This window comes from Accipiter gentilis, chromosome 1 (genome assembly GCF_929443795.1).
Source record: "Accipiter gentilis chromosome 1, bAccGen1.1, whole genome shotgun sequence".
Lineage (NCBI taxonomy): Eukaryota > Metazoa > Chordata > Aves > Accipitriformes > Accipitridae > Astur > Astur gentilis.
This window is the reverse complement of record NC_064880.1, coordinates 43,924,820-43,945,725: the sequence shown is the minus strand read 5'-3', so window position 1 is coordinate 43,945,725 and position 20,906 is coordinate 43,924,820. Positions and strand designations below refer to the sequence as shown.

Below are 20,906 nucleotides of genomic sequence, written 5' to 3'. Positions count from 1 at the left end.
CAGTTGTACAGCAAACAGGTCTGCAGAGTAGCCAGGGAGCAAGGTGGGGAGCGAGTAGGTGAGGGAAGGGTGCCACAGAGCAGGCACCCAAGAAAGTGTAGCAAAAAGAAGGAAATGGGGTTGGTTGCTGTCAGCACGGAGCATCCTGCTGCCCGTGGCACTGGGCCAGGCGGCACAGAGTACGACCACGGGTGCCTGTCCCGTGGGGACAGCAGTTGCCATGCCTGGGTGCAGGAAGGCTTCAGTCTCTAGGTCAGGCTTTCTTCACGTCACTTCTACTGTCAGAAGGTAGCACAGAAACTTTATATAAATAAATAAAAAAAAACAATATCTTGTTTCTAATTTTTCTAGGCTCTGCCTCCCCCCAAATTTAGCTTCTCCACAAGGCTGCATCTAAAAAAAAAAAAAAAAAAAGGAGGAAGTGATGCTAAGAGCAAGGCGGCTTTGCTTTACCGTGTAAGCAGATCTGCCTTTACCCGTGCAAGGCTAGTGCCAAGCACAGTCATGGGAATGGTGTATTTCAGTCAGCAGCAGTTTATTTGTGTCTGTAAATACAGGCAGTCTGACCACAGCTAGCATTCCTGAATGAAAACTACAGCAGAAGGCATTAATAGGTCACATGTGATGGAAAAATGTCAGTGCTTGTCTGGCCAAGCAGGAATCCGGATGCCACTGCAACATCAGCTCCTCCTGTTTCCCCAGCCACAGCTGGCAGCTGCTGCGTGGCCACTGGGACTGAGGCTCACCAGCACATTTTCCCTGTGCTGCTGGTGTTTCTAGGGGAGAGAGCATCACATCACACCCTGGGAAAAGTCAGGGCCAATGGCAGCATTATTTGCTTTGCTAACCGCGGAGGTGCACCCTCTGCTATAACACAAGCTGGAGTGAGGCATGCCCGCTTTGCATCCTCTTTGCCCTGTCCAGTGGAGCGAGAAGGTGCTCAACAGATGAAGTTTAAGCCCAAGCTCTGGAGGATGAATGCTTCACACTTTTCAAACTGCTTAACCTTGCATTTCTCCAGCCGTGTGGGAAGAGAAGGAGCTAGTGTATTGAGGAGAGGGTCACTAAGATTCCTGAAAAGAAATACCAAGGTGAGATAACTGACTACATCTGCAGCCCAGCAGCATCTCCTGACCCCTGTATTCCAGCAACATCTCTGCATCTGAACACACTTTGAACTTGAATTGACTGTTTTTCCTCTACCTCCTCTTCACTACTGGCCTTCAAAAAGCTAAAACAGTACAATACAATAGAGACACAGGGTTTGATTTCATCCTATCCCTTTCTCCATGCCCAACAGAAACTTCTCCATTTGACTCTCATGACCCAGAAGGGTTACCCAGCCTGTGGGTCGGCAAAGGTTGCTTCCATGAGTCCGCAGGACTCCATCATGCGCAAGAACAGGGAAGATTAATATCCGAAATTACTTTATTGCATTTTACTACAGGTCACCACTATCAAGGCAAGTACACTTATGATCAGTATATGTATACTACAGATTACTACCAGAAAGCAAATTTCAACAGCAGCACAATCAATATTAGTAGCAAGTCTATATTGCAATATCACAAGTTGCTACAGAATTACCACTAGTAAAGCAGCAAATATACTTATCAGTAATTACTTACTTGCATGCCTGTGTGTATACATACACGTATATATGTATAATGTTACCGGTAACAAGTGCTCATCAAACCCATCCCAGAAGCGGGGCCAATCAAAGTCTCCCTGGGTCAGTGATCTGCATCACGGAGCCTGGAGTAAGCCTGGCATCCCTGGCGAGGGTCCACTCTGCCGAGGAAGTGTCGTGAGGAACAGGGGTTGTACTCAGGCATTTCTCAGAGAAAGAGGCTCCCTTTTGGGTAAAAAGTAAATTGTTTTTTATATCACAGAGACATATGAGATTGGAGGACACCACCACATGGAACAGCCAATAGATGCTGCAAATTTCTATTTTTCACCTGGCACAGTCAATAAATGATGTTTTCTATTCTCTTGGATGAGTTTTTCTATTTCCAAACTGTATTTCTGTTCTGCCAGTTAGAACAGCCAATGGCAGTTACTGACTCTTCCTTTGTCAGGATGTTTTCCCCCTTTTCCAGACTTCTTTTTCACCTTTCCAGATGATAAGTAGTTGCTGTTACAGTTCCTTGTTTTTGTAGTTCACTTCGGTAGTATCTCGAGTTGTCTCTGATTTCTTGGTACTCAGATGCCCTTCAAAGATGCCAGCTGTGCTCCTCAAGGATGCTTCTGGTTCCCAGGCTGGCAGGCATTTTCTCCATCACTATTTGAGCCGAGGTCTTCTTCTGTTCAATATTTTTCCCCTTATAACCAGACTGCCTTTATGGCTGTTCCCATCACTCCACCCCTTGGCCTATGACCACTGATGGGTCACTAGGAGCGAGACTACACCCTGCCTGCTGCGTCTCTCTTGCCTCCTAATGCGTGAGGTGGAGGAGACTCATGGCCGTGTTGGGCCCAAAGTTGTTGCAACTTCTGAGAGGGTTTGTTGGTTGAGGCACAAGTGTACAGTACCGGTTTGGATAAAAGCGATACAGGCAGTCCTTTGATATGAGAGGCACTACAGAAAAGCACAAATCCTACAGCTAGGATGAGAGCTAATGTCTCCGAGATGTGCCGTGCCCATGCTGCAGGGTCTGGCAGCTAAGGCAACGGCCACGGCCGGCCCTGGGCAGGGGCTGCTCTTGGGCTCTTTGGTGGACGTGTTGCTGAATAAAATTCACTTCATATTCAGTTTGTTTGACTTTGTTAGTGGAGAAGCAATGGGTACTATTCATTAACACACAAATACCCCTTTGGGAGCCTAGAAGATAATCCAAGGCCCAGTGAATGTGGGTAGCTGTGTTGGGTGCGCCCACTCGACTGAGGGAGCAGTACCTTGGTTCAGGCACCACCAACAATCAGCCCTGACTGAAATCAGCCCTGTCATGCAAACTGTGAGCCCGTTGAGCTCTGCTGCATGGCAGCAGGCTGCACGGAGGTGATCTCCCCTTGAGCAGGGAGCAAGGTTACTGCTCAAGCTTGAGACACCCCCTACCCAGCATCTGATGTCTATAATGAGGTAAGCGACATTTTACATTAGGCCTAAATGTATATTGTATGCTAGCAACATCTATATATCCATCTCTAGCTTAATTATTAGAAGTGTAGTAAGTAGTAGATTGGTTTACCACTGCCTAAATTGTCTAAGTTATTGTCTAAACACTGTCTAAATCATCTTTTAAATCATTGTCATATCATTGTTAAATCACTATTTAATTAACATTCAATTATTGCTCAGTCTTCATTTGATTTTCATTAAATCATCAATTAATTACCATTTGATCACCATTTAATCATTAATAAAACCCGTTTAGTTAACCACACAACAATGATTAATGATTCACCTGTGACAGTAGCCAATTGTAAGAGTGAGTTAATCTTCATCTGTAGGTTCTTTAAAACATCCACAGTAGCATTTTGGGTGATTTCAAGTGTAGCAGAAATACTAATAACAGCTCGTTCTAATTCAGTGACACCCAAGTTTGGAAACGGCGCACGTACAAACTGAGGAAACTTAGACGGCCTCCTTACTGTGGGTTTAGACACTCTGCCCAGATTACCTACAGGGTAATGGTTGTGTTGGAAGTTAAATGTCAAATCTTGAGATCAAAATGCTGAAGGAGCAAGACGTGCTATGGTACAAGTGCCTGTCTGCTGTGGTGGTAGACTCTTGGAGACATTAGTGCCACAAAGCCAGAACCATCCAGATGTTAAAATGTCAGCCACCAGCTTCACCCAAAGTCACTGCCGTGTCTGCAGAAAGAACACCATGGATTAGAACAACAATTCAAGTTATTTCATTAAACACATTAATCGGAGTGTCCAAAAGGGGTTATGATCTATACAGCCAGATATGTTGTTTGGGCCACATATGTCCCAATTACCATTAGTACTAAGCCAACCACTACTCTGTAGACAACACCATGTAGAATTAAGACCGGTGAGATTATAGTTTCTTTGACAATTTGTGTTATTAATGTTCCATGTAAGATGCCAGAGTCCATTAAAAACATCTTTGTTTGTAATTGCTGATTCATTATTTCAGGTCCATGAGGTTTCCAGAATCAATACATGCTTGTGTTCTGTCACATTGACATTGAAACCATGCTTAGGTGTGATTGTAATACAAAGTGTAATTACAATTGCTTGTCTTCCCATCCAAATTGAATTTGTGTCCTGGGGCTTTGTAAGGCACGATGGGGACCTTATCACATGAACACGCTTTGAAGGGTTGTTGTCAATAATTTGGTGTATTGGCGAGTAAGTGTGCCAAATTAGGTTGATACCAAGGTGCTTCAGGGACAGGTTCTGCTAACCACCAAAATTTGGCATCTAATGATTGAGGGTGGTGTAAGCAATACCATCAGTCCAATTCATTGCCCACTTGAGAACTTGTATTTGTAAATTGAAAAATGCAATTGCTATTACATCCTTGAGATAAGGGAACGAGCAATATAGTAATTACTAGATAGGATCCAATCACTGTGTATATTGTTGTATTATAACAATTGTAAGAAAGAAAAAAGTGCTCATGATATTGTTTCATTTCATGCCAACTTGCCAAATCAGTACGATGCATAATGTAGGACCAAAATCCAGGGAGAATAATCTGCATTTCCAGTTTCTGATGTTGCAGTTAGGGTGACCTGAAAGAAAAACAAAACCGCTTCATTCCTTTTGGATATCAGGTAATTTGGATATCCATCGCTTAGAAATGAGATGCTTGTCAACCTGGTGATCGCGCATCTTCCTTTAATTTTCCATCTTTTAGTTTTCCAATCATTATATATAGTGCATTGGTGCTGGGTTCAGCACACCATTGCCTTTGCATATTGTACTGTCAGTTCCCCTCTGTACTGGATCTGGCTGAAATGGAATTAATTTTCCCCATAGCAGCCCTCATAGTACTGTGCTTTGTATTGGTAGCTAGAAAGGTGTTGATAAGACACCAGTGTTTTGGCTGCTGCCGAGCAGGGCTCATACAGCATTAAGGCTGTCTCTCCAACATTTTCCCCCTCACCAGTAGGCTGAGGGCAGGCAAGATCTTGGGAGGGGACATAGCCAGGAAAGCTGACCCAAACTGACCAAAGAGGTATTCCACACCATAGGATGTCTGCTCAGCAATAAAAGCTGAGAGAAAGGAGGAAGAAGGGCGCATTCATTTTATACAACATTTGTCTTCCAGACCAACCACTACGCATACTGAAGCCCTGCTTCCTGGGAAATGGCTGGGCACTGCCTGCTGATAGGAAGTAAAGACTAAAATCTTTTCTTTTGCTTTTATGTACAACCTTTGTTTTTTTTGCTTTTATTAAACTGCCTTTATCTTGACCCATGAAGTTTTTTTCCATCTTCTTTTCTCCCCGCCCTGTGCTGCTGAGGAGGGGAGTGATAGAGCAGCTTGGTGGGCAGCTGGCATCCAGCCAAGGTCAACCCACCACAGTCCTTTTTGGCACCCAACGTGCGGCATGAGACAATGGCAGTTTTGTATTAAGCCTGCTATAGCTTATAGAAGTTATTAAGTGGCAAGCTTCTGTGCGGGTCATGAAGTTTGTTGGCTGCACTGCTCACCTCTTTATTTTGCTGAGCTTGGAACACGTTAATACAAATAATGGCAACGTGCTTTGCCCTGGCATTGATGGCTTACTGTGCTGGGGTAGCTATCTTGTGAAGAAGATGAGGGAATACATCTCCCTCTCCCTACCTGGGATTGATGGGGATGGTTTTATTATGCAGGCTCCCAAGGTCCTTGTTTACCTTTATGTGAACTGTTTAATACTACTAATTAATACTGTTGGCATATTATGGGTTTTGTGGAATCTGGTCTCATGCTGGCGTAAGAGAAGACAACTTTTGGGTGAGGCGATACTGAAATGTGCCCTGAGGGGCCAGTCCCTGGGTGGCAGGGTGTGTGGAAGGATTTGGGCAGATTCCTAGGATTCACCTCCCATAACCTGGGACCTTACACCTGAACAGGCAAGAAACCCTGGCAAACTGACATGCCACCTGATAGAAGGGTGCCTTGCCTACTCCAGTGAAAACCAACAGCCTCTAGCACTGTACTGGGGCCTGGCCTGTGCCTATTGAGCCCAGAGTCCAGTACTCTCAGAGGACTGTGGTTGGGGCAGGGATCCAAACTGCATCTGAAGACACCATGGTTGAGATAGGGACCCAAACAACAACAATTATAGTAATTGCCCCAGTAACGAAAAAGAAACAGTGGACAAGGAGAGCAATGGGTCCATATCATTGATTAGTAACGGAGGAGGAAGAAGAGGAAAGGCTTGATCAAGAAGCCAGCATTTGACAAAGAAATTGGAGGAAGGAGTGAGGGAATTCAGACAGGAAGCAGAAACTACACATTCCCTGACCTCATCAAAACTGTGAGACATGCAGAAAGATTACAACTGCCAGCCTGGTGAGCAGATTGCTGCCTGGCTGCTCCAATGCTGGGATAATGGGGCTGACAGGCAGCAATTGGAAGGTAAGGAAGCCCAACAGCTGAGATCCCTTGCTAGAAACTGGGGAATTGAGAGAGGACTTGGAAAAGAGGCAGTAATTTGCAGTCTCTGGAGATGGCTCCTCTCAAGTGTGAGGGCAAGATACCCATTCGGGAAAGATCTCCCCAGGAAAGTGGACTACTGCAGATGAAGGCATCCAGTACCTGAGAGAATTAGCAGTGCTGGAAGTCATCTACAGCGATCTAGATAACGATGAGGTCTCCAGAGATCCAGATGATGTTCTATGCACACAGGCCATGTGGAGGAAGGTGATTCAAGGTGCCCCAGTGTCATATTCTAACAGCTGGGCAGCAATGTATTGCCCAGATATGGAAGCACCAACTGTAGAGAAAGTGTCATCTTGGCTCCAAAACTTTGAAGAAAATCTCTGTATCTCCTCATGTCTACAGGACAGTGCCTTGGCTGTTAGGGGTGCTCCAAGAAATCACTCCTCTCCTGCCCCAGTCAGAGGGAAAGGGAAGCCCAGGCACATACTGCCTGGTGCACTCTGCTTCTTCCTCCATGACCAGGGGGAGGACATGAGGAAGTGGGGTGGTGAACCCACCTTTAAGCTGGAAGCCCGCGTACGTGAACTGAGAGGGAAGACAGCTGTTAAGAAGGGGTCACCCAAGAAGGCTGCCAGCGTAGGTGCTGTAGAGACACAAGGCAGCAATTGGCGATCTCCCAGATATAGAAGAACTGAAATCACTTCCCTTGATCCTGGTGAGGGGACTTCTGGTCTGGCACAGCAAGGGTCAGACAATGAATACTCTGACGAGGAACAGGAATAGAGGGTCCCCGCCTTTGGCCAGGAGGAGGAAAGGGATGACCTGGTATACTGGACTGTGTGGATTTGATGGCCTGGCACATCAGACCCACAGGAGTATAAGGCTTTGGTAGACACTGGTGTACAGTGTACGCTGGTGATATCAGGATATAGGGGCACAGAACCCATCTGGATCTCCACAGTGACACGGGGATGCCAAGAATTGTCTGTGCTGGAAGCTGAGGTGAGCTTAACAGAGGACAAGTGGGAAAAGCACCCCATTGTGAGCATCCCAGAGACCCCTTGTATCTTTGGCATAGACTACCTCAGGAGAGGGTACTTCAAGGCTGCAAAGAGGTACCGATGGGCTTTTGGTGTAGCCACAGTGAACTCGGAGAAGATCAAACAGCTATCTATCTACCCTGCCTGGCCTCTCGGAAGATCCCTTCATTGTGGGATTGCTGCAAGTTGAACAGCAGGTGCCGACTGCTACCAGGATGGTGCACCAGCAGCAATATTGCACAAAACCAAGACTCCCTGGCTCCCAAGCATGAGCTGATTCATCAACTGGAGAGCCAAGGAGTCATCAGCAAGACTCACTCACCTTTTAATAGCCCCATATGGCCAGTTCAGAAGTCTGATGGAGGCTGAAGGTTAACAGTAGACAATCATGGCCTGAACAAAGTGATGCCACCACTGAGTGCTGCTGTACCAGACATGTTAGAGCTCCAATATGAACTGGAGTTGAAGGCAGCCAAGTAGTATGCTACAACTGACATATTGCCAATGCATTTTTCTCAATTTCTTTGGCAGCAGAGTGCAGGCCACAGTTTGTTTTCATATGGCGAGGTGTCCAATACACCTGGAATCCACTGCCTCAGGCGTGGAAGCACAGCTCTACCATTTGTCATGGACTAATCCAAACTGCACTGGAAAAGGGCAATGCCCCTGAACATCTGCAATACATTGGTGACATCATCATGTGGGGCAACAAGACATAAGTGTCTGAGAAGGGAAAAAGAGTAATTCAGATTCTTCTGAAAGCTGGTTTTGCCATAAAGAAAAGCAAGGTCAAGGGACCTGCACAGGAAATACAGTTCTTGGGAATACAATGGCAGGATAGACGCCGTCATGTGCTTATGGATGTGGTCAACAAGATAGCAACTATGTCTCCACCAGAAGGAAACACAAACTCCCCTAGGCTTTGTGGGGTTCTGGAGAATGCATATTCCAGGTTATAGTCAGCTTGTGAGCCCTCTTTTCAAGTAACCCAAAAGAAGAACTATTTTGAGTGGAGCCTTGAGCAACAACAAGACTTCGAGCATATCAGACAGGAAATAGCTCATGCGGTAGCTCTTGGGTCTGTCCGAACAGGACCAGATGTGCAAAATGTACTCTACACTGCAGCTGGGGAGCATGGTCTCACCTGGAGCTTCTGGCAGAAAACATTAGATTTCTGGCAAAAACCTGGTGGCAGAGCTGAAGGAGGAAGTGGAAAGGTTAAGAAGTATCAGGGAGTGTGAGAGGGATATAGACTGGTGGACCCACATCCTACCATCCCTGAGGCAGAGGCAGCAGTTGGAGGCTCCACAAGAAGCGGAGGATCCTCTGCCCTCTTGCCACCAGGCAGGAGGGGACCTAAGAAAGAGATGGAGGGGAATGGATACAGGTCCCTGCTCAGGGAGGCGGGAGAATCCCTTCCCGCTCTCCCTCACCTTCTCAGTTGCCCTTACAGAACAGGTATGGGGCTCTGGAACTTGAGGGCCAGGCGAAGGAAGATCAGAATGTAGATGAAGGTCTATCCAGGGGGCTGCCTAGGTTGAGTCAGTCAGCCCCATGCATTCTGACAGCCTTTGTTAAGAGAAAAAGGAGGAATTTGGCCCCTTGGGTGGTGCATTTTGCAAGAGTTTTAGTTGCCCTGCTGCTGTTGCTGGCACAGCCATCACGTCCCGGAGTATCGCCCCTTGTCCCTTAAGGACTTCCTGAGCAGCCAGTCTCATTATCCAGCCAGAAAACCCATCAGGAGTACTCCAGACAGGGGGAGGGAGATACCCCATGGTCCCGGCATTTTTCTAACAGCATGTATTATTGAAGATAACAGGGAGAAGGTATTTACTCTGGCCCCTGCATCGGGTTTTAGGAGAAATATGCTTCCTCCCAGGAATATTTGTCCAGCATCAGTCTGATTAAGGATTACTGGGGTTCCAGTCCCCAGCTGGTAACACCATGCCACCCATCCCACCCAGTCCTCATGGGGCTTTCTGCCATCCTGCAAGGACAGCTGCCTTAGCTGTTCTGCGTTAAAAATCGCAGCGGTCATTATGACCCCAGGAAGCAGGGGAGCACCTTCCTCTCCGGCAGGAGCTGGGAGTTGTACAAGGGAAGTTTTAATGCTAGGGTACAAGGAGGCAGCGTTATCTGGACGATGCTCAGGTAATGATATGGGCGTGGAACACCCACTGCCAGAATCAAAGCCCTCCTCCTCGTTATCCATTTGCAGCATGTGTATCTTTTCAATGAGCTCACTCTCTTGAGACCAGGCACGTAGGCTCTTGCTCTAGCTGTTGTATAGACAGAGGTCTGAGGTTCGTTTCTAATTGCCCAAGTAATCAGTTCACAACAAAACTATGGTTTTCAAAGGCAACTGCTTGCGCTTCTGCATCCTTAGCTCACTGCAAAGGTTCCAGCTCCTGCCTAGCAGTGTTAAACAAAGCGCCCGCGGCTGCCAACACCTCTGTGAGAAGCACAATGAAAGCCCCCTTGCCATCCTCAGCTTTACATTTATGACTGTCCTGCCACTTCTGAAACTCTGCTTGCTTGCAGCATTTCCAGATTCAACCAATTCTCAGACACCCAATCCCTGTCCCATCGAGGGGTTTTCCACCCCTTAGCCTCTTGCCATTTTTGCTGCTCTTCTGCTGCCTTCTCCTAAGCATCCATGACCTGTGTATCACAGAGCCCCACTTCTGCCACCAATTAATCCCACAGCCCAGAAGGATGACCTGGTCTGTGGGTGCACAAAGATTGCAACCATACGCAGGTTTGCAGGACTCTGACATGCACAAAGACACAGAAGATTTATTACCTATGTTCTTTACTTCATTACAGTTTACTACTATCAAGGCAAGTATAGTTACGATTGCCAAAACAAGTATAGCTATACTACAAGTTACTACAAATTACTACCAGAAAGCAAGCGTATTTTCACAGCAGCAATTAACATTAGCAGCAAGTCTATATTTCAGTATTACATATTACTGCAGAATTACCACTAGTAAAGCAGCAAATACACTTATCAATAACTACATACATGCAGGCCTTTTTTTTTTATATATATATAAAAAAATTTTACCAGTACCAAGTGCTCCTCAAACCGATCCCAGCAGTGGGGCCAATCAAACCCATCTCAGAAATGGGGCCAGTCAACAATGGATGAAGTCTCACTTGGACGATGAGCTGCATCACGGAGCCGGAGTCAGCCCAGTGTCCCTGCTGAGGGTTCACTCTGCCAAGGAAATGTCTTGGGGAACAGGGGTTCATGTGCAGGAAAGAGGCTGCATTTTGGGTAAAACGTCCTTTTTTTATCACAGAGACATACAGGGGCGTAAGACACCACCACCCAGAACAGTCAATAGATGCTGCTAATTTCTGGTTTCCACCTGGCACAACCAATAACTGGTGATGTTTTCTATTCTCTCAGACCAATTTTTGTTTTATCAGACTGTTTTTCTGTTCTGTGAGTTAGAACAGCCAATAGCAGTTACCAACACTCAGTTTCTCAGAATGTTTTTCCCCTTTTCCAGACTTTTTTTTTTTCACCTTTCCAGAAGATAAGTTGCTGTTACAGTTCCTTGGTTTTGCACTTATCAGTGGTATCTTGGGATGTCTCTGGTTTCTCGGTGTCCAGTTGCACTTCAGAGATGCCAGCTGCACTCCTCAAGGACGCTTCTGGTTCCTAGGCAGGCAGGCATTTTCTCTGTCAGTATTTGAGCAGAGATTGTCTTCTGTTCAATATTTTCCCCCTTATAACCAGGTCACCTTTATGGCTGCTCCCATCATCAGCCTAAAATGATACCTCTCAGCAAAGCAGAAATGATCAGCTGCAGGGAACACTGCAGAATTTCCCCATCTAAATAGTCCTGTTTGTGAAAGTATCTTCTGTATAGCTATTAGCTGTTCAGATGAAAAGTGACTGCACTAGCTTAGCTTCTCCTCCTGCAACACCTATTTGGGCTAAACACAACCTATGGCATACCACCACACTTCTGCTCAGGAGACCATGCTACAAGCAAGAACTTCACAGTTACAGCCTTGCTCGGGCTTCCTCCTGTTCTCTGTACTGGCCAGCCTCCACCTACAACCCTGCATTTTCACAGCCTGACTGTGGATAGCATCAGCTTGTGAGAAAAAGTTCAGAGAAGAACAAGGGTCGTGCAGAAACAGAGAACCAAGACTGAGGACAAAGTCAACCCAGACACGCAGGCAGGGTCACCGCTCCCAGCCAGCAAATGCCTGCTAAGAGAGTTAGAGAAAAACCTGCAGCTGGGGCAGGCACCAGGCTGAGTTTTAATTTGCTGCAGCGTTCGAACATGAGGCTGTACTTGCCACTGTGGTACAGACCAACCAAGAACCAACAGAGTGATTACAAACAAACCAAACATCCAGCCTGTCTAGCCCACAGTCGTTACAAGCCTTCTGAAACAGATCATTTCTGTGAGACGGTGACCTCCAAAAGTCAAATCTGAAAACAAACTTCCCCTGGGTGTTTCACATTCCTTTGGTCCCGTTCCCTAAATGCAATGTTTGTGTCGCTTGCTAAAAAAATCCACAGCAACAGGCTTTCCACGTAAATTTAAAAGGAAGTGATTCAGTTATTTTTCTGGGATTAAGTCTTAAACAAATTTTCATAGAATAGGCAATGGAAACTATAATATGACCTGTCAATTACTAGTTAATAAAGCAATGTTGATACTGTGACATACAAATCATACTTTTAAGGACAAAAAATTTAACTTGGCTGGTTTTAATTCAGTGCTGGGGGTATCAAGATTTTGCAAGAATTTTAAGTCTCAGTCAAGCACTACACTTATGCAGTTACACCAATTAAAGTCCGCAGGCTGGGTTCTCTTGACACAGCACTCCTCATGCTAGACAGAGATAGATAGAGTGAACTTTACATACAAATATCAAAAGCTACCTAACAATTCCTTAACGGTTCCAGCTTGTGCTGGTCTCTCACAGTCCCCACTACACTGCTCAGAAACAGCAGCAAGTCAGCCTTCTTTCTGTTGCAAGCAATGACGCTTGATTGCAGTCTTATTTCACTACGAAAAGTGCGATATCCTTTCATTCTGTTATAAACCATACTCCAGAGTGGATTAAGGATCACAATTTCATATAAACACCTACTTGCCAGATAATATAAGTCATGTGATAACCCAGTAATTTAAATATAGCCTTATGCCTCTATCCCAGACTCGATCAGATCAGAGAATGAACTGCAAGACTTTCAGATTCATATATTATGATGCAAATGAGTTTTGTAAATTGTGACCTAGTTCCCATGTTAGGAACAGTTGGGACCAACAGCAGGAACTATGCGATGAATGCGAGCAGCAGGGGCAAGCAAGGAAATTAACATTTGTCCTTAATTTGAAATGCATTTTTAATCACTTTCAGGTGCCCCAAAGAAAGTGCACACGCTTGTTTACTACAATCATTCTGACAGAAGAATGCATATGGGAGGTAACATGTTTTTGTTTTGCTAATTGAGATGTTTGCAACATTGATGTCAAATGAAGCACCAAAATACAGCTCTTTCTGGATGATTTACTGAGTCCACAATGAAGGACTGTGAAATGAAGTTTTCCAATCAATCTGTTCCTCAGAAGTTGTTTTGCTAAGAAAATGAGTTGCATGTATTGTCTAAAAGTGGCTGGATATTAGATCACATCCGTCTCTCCAAATCTGGTTGCTATTTTTTTCAGCTAGAGGCCTGATAAACTAGCTCTCCAAAGAGCCTGCTCAGGGATTTAGCTGCATGGAAGTCAGCCACCCACTTAACCCGATTCAGCATAGTTAGTGGAAAATACTGAACTTATCTTTTACTGCAACAGTGAACCTACAACATACAATGCTGAACTCCAGCCTGAGGCAGTTTTCTGGTAAACTCTACTGTTTTAAATGAGGGCATCAGCAAGGGTGTAACTTGTTGAAAACCAGACAGATTTTCATCCTAAACATATCTAGAGTTGGTATCATCAACGGAAACTATTAGCTGTAAAAGAGCTAGTATATCTACTCTCCTGAAAAATAGAGTCTCAGCTCCCTCTGGTGGAAAAAGCAGTTTTCTGCAAAACACTTTCAGTGAGAAAGTCTTGTTTCTGCTACAGGCCTCAAGGCCATGCGATAATTAAGATGACACAGTAAACAAACCCCAAATCCTCCGTTCACTTTGAAGAACTGGAACTTCTTAGAGGTTGATGTGAAGTATGACGACTCACAGACTGTTGCAGGCTGGCTGCACAAGATACAACACTCAAAAGTTCCAGCTGTGAAAGGTGGCTAAGAGAGCCTACATGTTCCTAGAGTTCTCCAGATGTAAATTATGATGCATAAGAAGACTATTGAAGTAAACGGTAGCCCCATGGAAAACAAACCACATACACCAAGTTCTAATATTCTCACCAAAATAACCAACTCCTAAGCCCCATAAGCAGCGCTGTCATCAAGGGGAGTGGAAGTACACTTCCAAGACTGGAGTGTGAAAAGGTAAAGTCATCACCCCCAACACACCCAGACAGCCAGACTAGATAGAACTGTTCCTAGTCTACAGGTAACTGTATTAACAAAAGGACCCAGCTTCCTCCGTGTGCTTTGCATCAGCACAGGAACCACAACACCCTCTTTGCCTTCTTGAGAGCAATGAAAATTCAAGGTGATTTCCACCACACATACACTAGATAGTTTTAAGGTTATTCCATCCTTTCTAATTAAAACCAATCATACAAGATATTTCTACTTCTCCTTACTCATCATGAAAAGTGGAAAGTAATTCCTAGAATTATTCTAGCTAGTCATAAAAAGTCAATAAACAGAAAGTACATTTTTGTTTCTCATTAGAGGAATCAAGAGCTCCACTGTAATTAAGCATGCAACAACCAGTTGCTCTGACAAATTCTTTGCAGCTCCTGTGAACAGAATCATGAGTAATTCCTGCAGTCACAAACACTAGAATGACTTTTTATAATACTGGGGTCCTGAAGACAGAATTTCACACTCCCACAGAAGGAAGAGTTATAGATCCAATGAAAAGAAAACAGTAGCAAAAAAGAGTATTTATTAAACAACACATTATTCAATTTCACAGTGTGGGATTAAGAGCCATACTTGCTCCTTGGAAATAGCAGAGTCAAGTAATCCTGGGAGAGTGGGGCAGCAGGTCAGATCTGCAGGTGCAGTTTATTAAGAACAGTAAAATACTGTTTCCACAGACAGAAAGAATTTGAGGGTGGAGAAAAGAAACAAAAGCAACAACAGCCAACCAGACACCCTTGGAGTGTTTCGTGCAACATTTTTCAGCAGAGAAAAGCTATTCAGGCTAAAAACTGGGCATGAAGTTTTGGTTTCACGCATTAAAAAACCCAACCACGGCATGTGCAACTCGATCTGTGTGAGCACGATTAAAAATAATTTAGTTAGTACAGATTTTTCTCCACAAGAGCAGTTTTCTACCAGCTGAAGTGTCTTTGTATTTAACTGGAAGCCTTACGATGACTGGGGCTCCATCAGCTTTGCTTATTGGCTAGGAAAGTGGCCTGCTTTCAATCTTCTGCATGAATACCAAGTCTGCTTATGTAGCTCTCCCAAGCTGCCTTCCTGTACTTCTCTGCCTCTTGAAGACGGTCTGAAGCTGACAAGATGCCACGTCCCACAATAATGATATCTGAACCTTTTTCACTAATAACTTCCTTGGGGCTTAGGTACTTCTGTCCAAGGTTATCACCTGAAATAGAGACACCATTTTTTTTTTTTAGTTCCTACAAAACAAGATATTCTAAAAACCTTCAAAGAGGTGCTAGAACAAAGAACAGTTGTGCTGTTCCAGCTCTCAGTCTAACAATCCACAAACATAACTAGAAACTGTGTCTCCAAACAATGAATCCCATTTCTCAGATCAACTTTGACAGAGAGCGCTCTCCTTTTTCACGATTTACCAATCACAGAGGGAACAGTTTTGCAACGAAGCACCAATCAAGATTACTGAAATAAGCCTTAGCCTTCTTAAAACAAGCAAACCCACCAAACATTCACGTAAATGCTTGTGATTTCAGGTTTTGTAAGAATTAAGTATTGCAGAGAAATGCATCTCCCCTACCTGGTTCAGCAATAACCTGTTTAGTCAGTATAAGACTTCCAATTCATTGATACTGCATCTATATCAGTATCAACAGTGTCACAGTTAGAATTCTGTATTTGTTAAAAATCTTTTTTTCTACTCCTACCGAGTAGTTGTACATCTAACCTATCACCTACCTGATGACATTTCACGTGTTTTAAGGACTGTGCTTTATGGCATACAAAGCTGTGCCGCCTGCTGGTTGCCTTTCAGGGCTCCCAGGAAAGGGATCAGCGTACCCAGAAATATAGAAGGTACCTCATAATGGCAAACAGACTCCTCCCACCAGAGAATCAGCAACCAAACCCTCTTCAGAAGCCACTTTTTCACTGAAGGCTAGATCACTTACTGTATTTACAAACAGACTAAAAATATTTCAGAAGAAGTTACCTCCAGTTTCCAGCTGCACCCCTGGAGTTAAGTGAAGAAATTCCGGTTTATTACTAACTCTAGATCCAGATATGAATCCAAAAACAAAATCTGAGTTGTCATCAGCCATCTGTACCTGAAGATGATCAGTAAACAGTTACAAGTGATATACCTGAAATTAAGCTTGTTCCTCATCCACTCTTTCACACGCTAAGCTGTGCAAGGCAGGGGTATGAAATACCTGTTCATGCTTTACCAACATCAAGTCACCTAGAGCTGGCTCGCCCCTCACTGATCTTGCTGCGCTTGCAGCCAGGAACACGAATGTTATGTTTCTTTCTATGTTATAAATAATGGAATGAATGGTATGTAAACTAATTAGACATTTATTGCTTAAGAAAAAAAAAGGGGGGGGGAGGGGGCTAATAACATACTTGGCATGTTTACTAGAATTCACAGTGTGAACTCTGACCACCTCACATGACTAGCCTACAGCTGCAACCTTTATACACCACACTGGCAGATTCCTGAGTCTCCACAGGAAAAAAAACAACTGTCATAGTTAGAGCTGGAGAGGCTTTTGAAAACATCAGAAGCACACAAACCCTCCCTGTCACAACACTTTACAAGCTTTTAACCTGAAACAAGACTACCTACTTACTGCAGCTTTTGTGTATTCACCCGTTGCAAGTGACCCTTGGGAACTCATCTCGGCAATCAGAAGACAGCCACGCTGGAGAGGAAGACCGACTTCCTTCAGACCTTTCACAACTCCAGAGCCTGGAACCACGTGGGCATTAACGATGTCTGACCATGATGCGATTCTGAACAGACCACCTGAGAACATGGATAGAAAGACAGAGGCAAAGTGTCATTAGAAATGTATTAAATGGGAAACATGAGTTAAACGAAACAAGCTGCATGCTAAATCATTCACATTTTACTAGACAGTTTTACTACTGAAGCTTGACAGTTACAAGTTCAGTCTTATCAGACAGTTCTGATAGCTGCCTAACCACAAAGTCTAATATCTCAGTTTTACTTTTCACAAACACTTCTTAGTATCTCACCTTTAATATTCACCAATACATTTAAGGTAACCTAGAAATCCACTGTCACAGGTGCTGTCTTTCAATACAGTATGCAGATCATGAGAGACATATGGATCAGAAAACGAGTAAACAGTTCTACAGTTGCAGATGCAATACCTAATGAAAGCTGTAATGAGCACACAAGCATACCATAGCAGGCTGCCTTAAGAAGCCACACTGCGTTTTCGCACGGCAAATGACTACTCATAAGCATTTACTGAGTACAACCACAGATTCATAAAAAGGTTTAGGTTGGAAGGGACCTCTGGAGGTCATGCCCTCTCAGCAGAGTTAACTTCAAAGCTAGATCAGGTTGCTCAGGGCCTTGCCCCCTTGAGCCTTCCCCAAGGCTAGAGATTCCACAATCCCTCCTGGCAACCTGTGCCAGCACTGCAGTTACACACACTGGCAGCAAAGCTATAGTAAATCGAGGTTGATGATAATCACCTTCATATTGATGTTTCACTGTGTTTCCAATGTCTGCAAACTTCCTGTCTTCAAAAATCAGGAATTCATGTTGATCTGCGAGTGTTCTCAGCTCCTTTACTACCTCCTGGGTGAAATCATTCAGGATGTCTATGTGAGTCTTCAGAATACAAATGCTGGGGCCCAGGATGGCAGCTAACTGCAGTAGCTCTTTGGAGCTGGTAACATCAGCAGAAAGGCACAAGTTTGTTTGCTTCTTTTCCATGAGCATGAGAAGCCTGGCTGCAATAGGATGTACCCCCGGCAGCTCGGCACGAGCACTGAAGCTCAGCTCTTTACATAGTCTCTTGACAGGAGCAGGACCGTTCTGAGCCACTGGCTCAAACACATTTCCCTGAATGAATTTCTTCACCTTTTCAACCATCTCAACAGCCACTTCTCCCTGCTGCTGGAGAATCTCCAACACCCCGGACAACGTGCACACAGAGTGCAGGCAAATTCCACGTTCCTCTAACCTGGCCTTCCCGCCCTGCTCCCTGTCCAACAGCACTATGGCATCCGTGACTTTTAATCCTTCTTTCTGAAGAACTTCCGCAGTTTCCAGTACACTAGATCCACTTGTTACCACATCTTCAATGATCAAGCATGTTTCTCCTGGATTAATGGTGCCTTCTACCAGACGCTTAGTACCTTAAAAATAAAAGGCAATCAATCCACTAAATGAAGAAAGTTTAAAAGACCCCCCAAAAACTTAAAGTATCAAAACTTTAACTTGCTATGCTAACGTAAAAGACGGTATTTGTTCCACATACAAGCATGTGCTGCAACATATCCTGAAGTCCAATACCACTGGATTTTAAGAGACTAGGAATTTCACATTCACTGTCAGTATGGAGAGATAATTTTTTTAGTTATTATCTGATACCAGTTTTCACAGTTCTTACCACAGTTCAGTCACTGACTTGCAATTCAGTTCATAAAGACTGTTACTTGTCCAAGTTAATAAAATACTTTTTTATGTTTCCAGAAGTTATGTTCCATTAACAAAACTGACATACTGTTAACTGCATAAATTTAAATCTTTGGGTAAGATGACTACAGAAGTTGATTATTGCCGTGAACTGAACGCTCAGAATCACAAAACTATTTTCTCTGGTTATTTAAAACATCTTTAAAGCAGCCAAGTTGTTGGTACTCTTCAGCATATTCCCTGTTTTCCACAGGCAGTAGTCTGTGCTTAATAAGCCTGTTAGAACAATTAGAAGGAGTAAAGCCCCAAATGCCTTTACCCTAACCAACAACAGGCACACGTCCATGAAAGGCCTCCTGGGGGGGTACAACAAAGGATGCCAAGCTTTCCCAGGAAGGAGCAAGCAGCAGGAGAACATTATGCAGCCAGTGTGGTGCTTAGACCATGACAGCCTACAGAACAAGTGTACATACGGCTTTGCAATCCATGTAACACCAGAAACCTTGTGCCAGGCAGCTAATTGCTGTCACAATCGACTTGCCTTTCACAAGAAAGAACAGCAAATGTCTTTGTGCCTGGCACGCTAACACAGGAGTAACATTTAGTTTTGACATGCATGTTTTCTAATTAAATACTATTGTAAGAATATAGCTTTTATCACATGTAGAAATCCAGCTGCTATGGTAGGTTATTGCTTCAGTCTTGTCTCCTCCTCCTTTTATTAAAACCAAATAAATGGTTCATTGTGTAGAGAAACGACTGCTTCTCACCTGGTCCACCCTGCCCACTGAGTGCAGGACTACAGGATACGAAACAAAAAGGGGTTTGAGAGGCAAATGAAAAAGAGACTAGAAAGGCTCCTCTTAAGAGTTACTACACAAAAAGTTCTGTTTGGAGGTGAAATGTGGCGCTGGTCTCAGCATATCAGAGAAACTGAGTTCTAAATCTTGGTTTCTGGAAGAGGCCAGTAACCCAGAACCATGGTAACGGTGCCAAGGAAAAAAAGATACCGCTGAAGAAAAGAAGGGAACAAAAAAAAGCCCCCCCCAAACAAAACCAAAGAAACCAAGAAAACCCCTCAAGAGTCTCCAAACCTACTACGGCTGGATTCAAGCCGCAACCTAATCAGCAACCAGCTGGGAGAGCCTGATCAGGTTGAGGTGCTGCAGGAGGGATATTTTAGGGGGAAAAGGGGCTGCTTTTTGAATTGGGGTGGTAACCTTTAAACTGGAATGGAGAGGCTGTACACTACAATAGAACCACAACTATGTAAAGTAATTTCCCGAACAAGACAACAAGTGGACGCAAATTCTCGATTTGAAGGTTTTTACCGTAGTCTTTTGCTTCCTTCCTCCGTATAAGCATCGGAATCTGATTTTCCGAGCAGATAATTGTGGCCAACGGCAGTGCTGTGTAAGGAACGCCGCACACGCAGTCGTACTCCAGACCAGCGTCTTCGGCTGTTTGGAAGAGAAGAGCTGCAACCTGAAAAAGAAAACCAGACCTCCTTTCAAGAGCCAGACTAGCCTGAGCGTGACTAAACAGGCGCGTTACCACGGCAAGCGACGCAAACGCCTGAGAAGCCCCTCTCCTTCACACGCCTCGGCGGTCGCTCTCCCGACGGCGGCTGCACCCGGCGGGCTCCCGGCCAGCAGAGCGCGGCCCCAGCCCCGGGAAGGGCTCTCTGGAGAGGCCCCGGCAGCGCTGCCGCGCCTCGCCCCCTCCTTCAGCTACAAGAGACCGCGGTAGCCCGCAAGAGGCAGAGAGACACCCGAGCCCTCCGGCCTGCCGGCACGGGCGAGCGCCGTCGGGCACTCCGGACGGCGCAGGGCACGGCACGGCTCCTCGCCCCCCACGCAGCGGCCGCCGCACCTGCCGGAGGAGGAGCGGGTGGGAGATGAGGCCGCGCAGGTCGATGTAGACGGGGGAGGCCCGGCCGCTCTTCAGCACGAAGTCGCCGAAGCGCAGAGCGCCCGCCTCACGCAGCGCCGCCGCCACGCGGCCCGCCGCCGCCATCCCGCTCCGCGCTGCCCCGGCGCCGGGAGATGACGGAGCGGGGGCGGTTCGCGCTCTGCGCATGCGCGGGCGTCGCCTCAGCAGAGCGCGCTGACAGGGAGCGGCCCCTCGACCGCCCTCCGCCGTCCCGGTCCCGGTCCCGGTCCCGGTCCCCGTCCCCGTCCCCGTCCCCCCCTTCCTTCCCGCGCTGTGGGGCCCAGCCCCGCACGGCAGGACGCCCATCCCGGGGCCCGTCCTCTCACGATCCAGGCCCCACACGGCCGTGGAGGCCTGGGCGGGAGGTGCGTTCGGGGTGTGCCCGTCCCCC

The 20,906-nt window shown here is 45.6% G+C and overlaps 1 protein-coding gene across 5 annotated transcripts; it reads right to left on the bottom strand.

The window, feature by feature from the left end:
- Nucleotides 1–1,426: 1,426 nt before the first annotated feature.
- UMPS (uridine monophosphate synthetase) lies at nucleotides 1,427–20,604 on the bottom strand. Of its 5 annotated transcripts, none has more exons than XR_007507260.1 (8): nucleotides 20,456–20,604; nucleotides 19,915–20,068; nucleotides 17,635–18,303; nucleotides 16,758–16,933; nucleotides 16,118–16,232; nucleotides 15,101–15,334; nucleotides 9,045–11,284; nucleotides 1,427–8,808 (listed from the first exon to the last, which is right to left on the bottom strand). XR_007507260.1 is itself a non-coding variant. In XM_049810218.1 (6 exons), exons 1-6 carry the CDS (start codon nucleotides 20,597–20,599, stop codon nucleotides 15,153–15,155), a joined length of 1,440 nt encoding a protein of 479 aa, XP_049666175.1. In that variant the 5' UTR covers nucleotides 20,600–20,604; the 3' UTR covers nucleotides 14,648–15,152. The 5 variants fall into 5 exon arrangements, 1 of the variants encoding a protein (XP_049666175.1); XR_007507261.1 differs by having other exon boundaries at nucleotides 1,427–10,883; nucleotides 11,149–11,284; XR_007507262.1 differs by having other exon boundaries at nucleotides 1,427–2,115; nucleotides 11,149–11,284.
- Between the last annotated feature and the right edge of the window lie 302 nt (nucleotides 20,605–20,906).

Coding starts and splice junctions, on each gene's coding strand:
- UMPS (XM_049810218.1), bottom strand. CDS start 20,599: ATGGCGGCGGCGGGCCGCGTGGCGGCGGCGCTGCGTGAGGCGGGCGCT. Junction 18,304..19,914: donor GAAGGAAGCAAAAGACTACG/GTAAAAACCTTC, acceptor TTTATTTTTAAG/GTACTAAGCGTCTGGTAGAA. Junction 16,233..16,757: donor GTGAATACACAAAAGCTGCA/GTAAGTAGGTAG, acceptor GATCATCTTCAG/GTACAGATGGCTGATGACAA.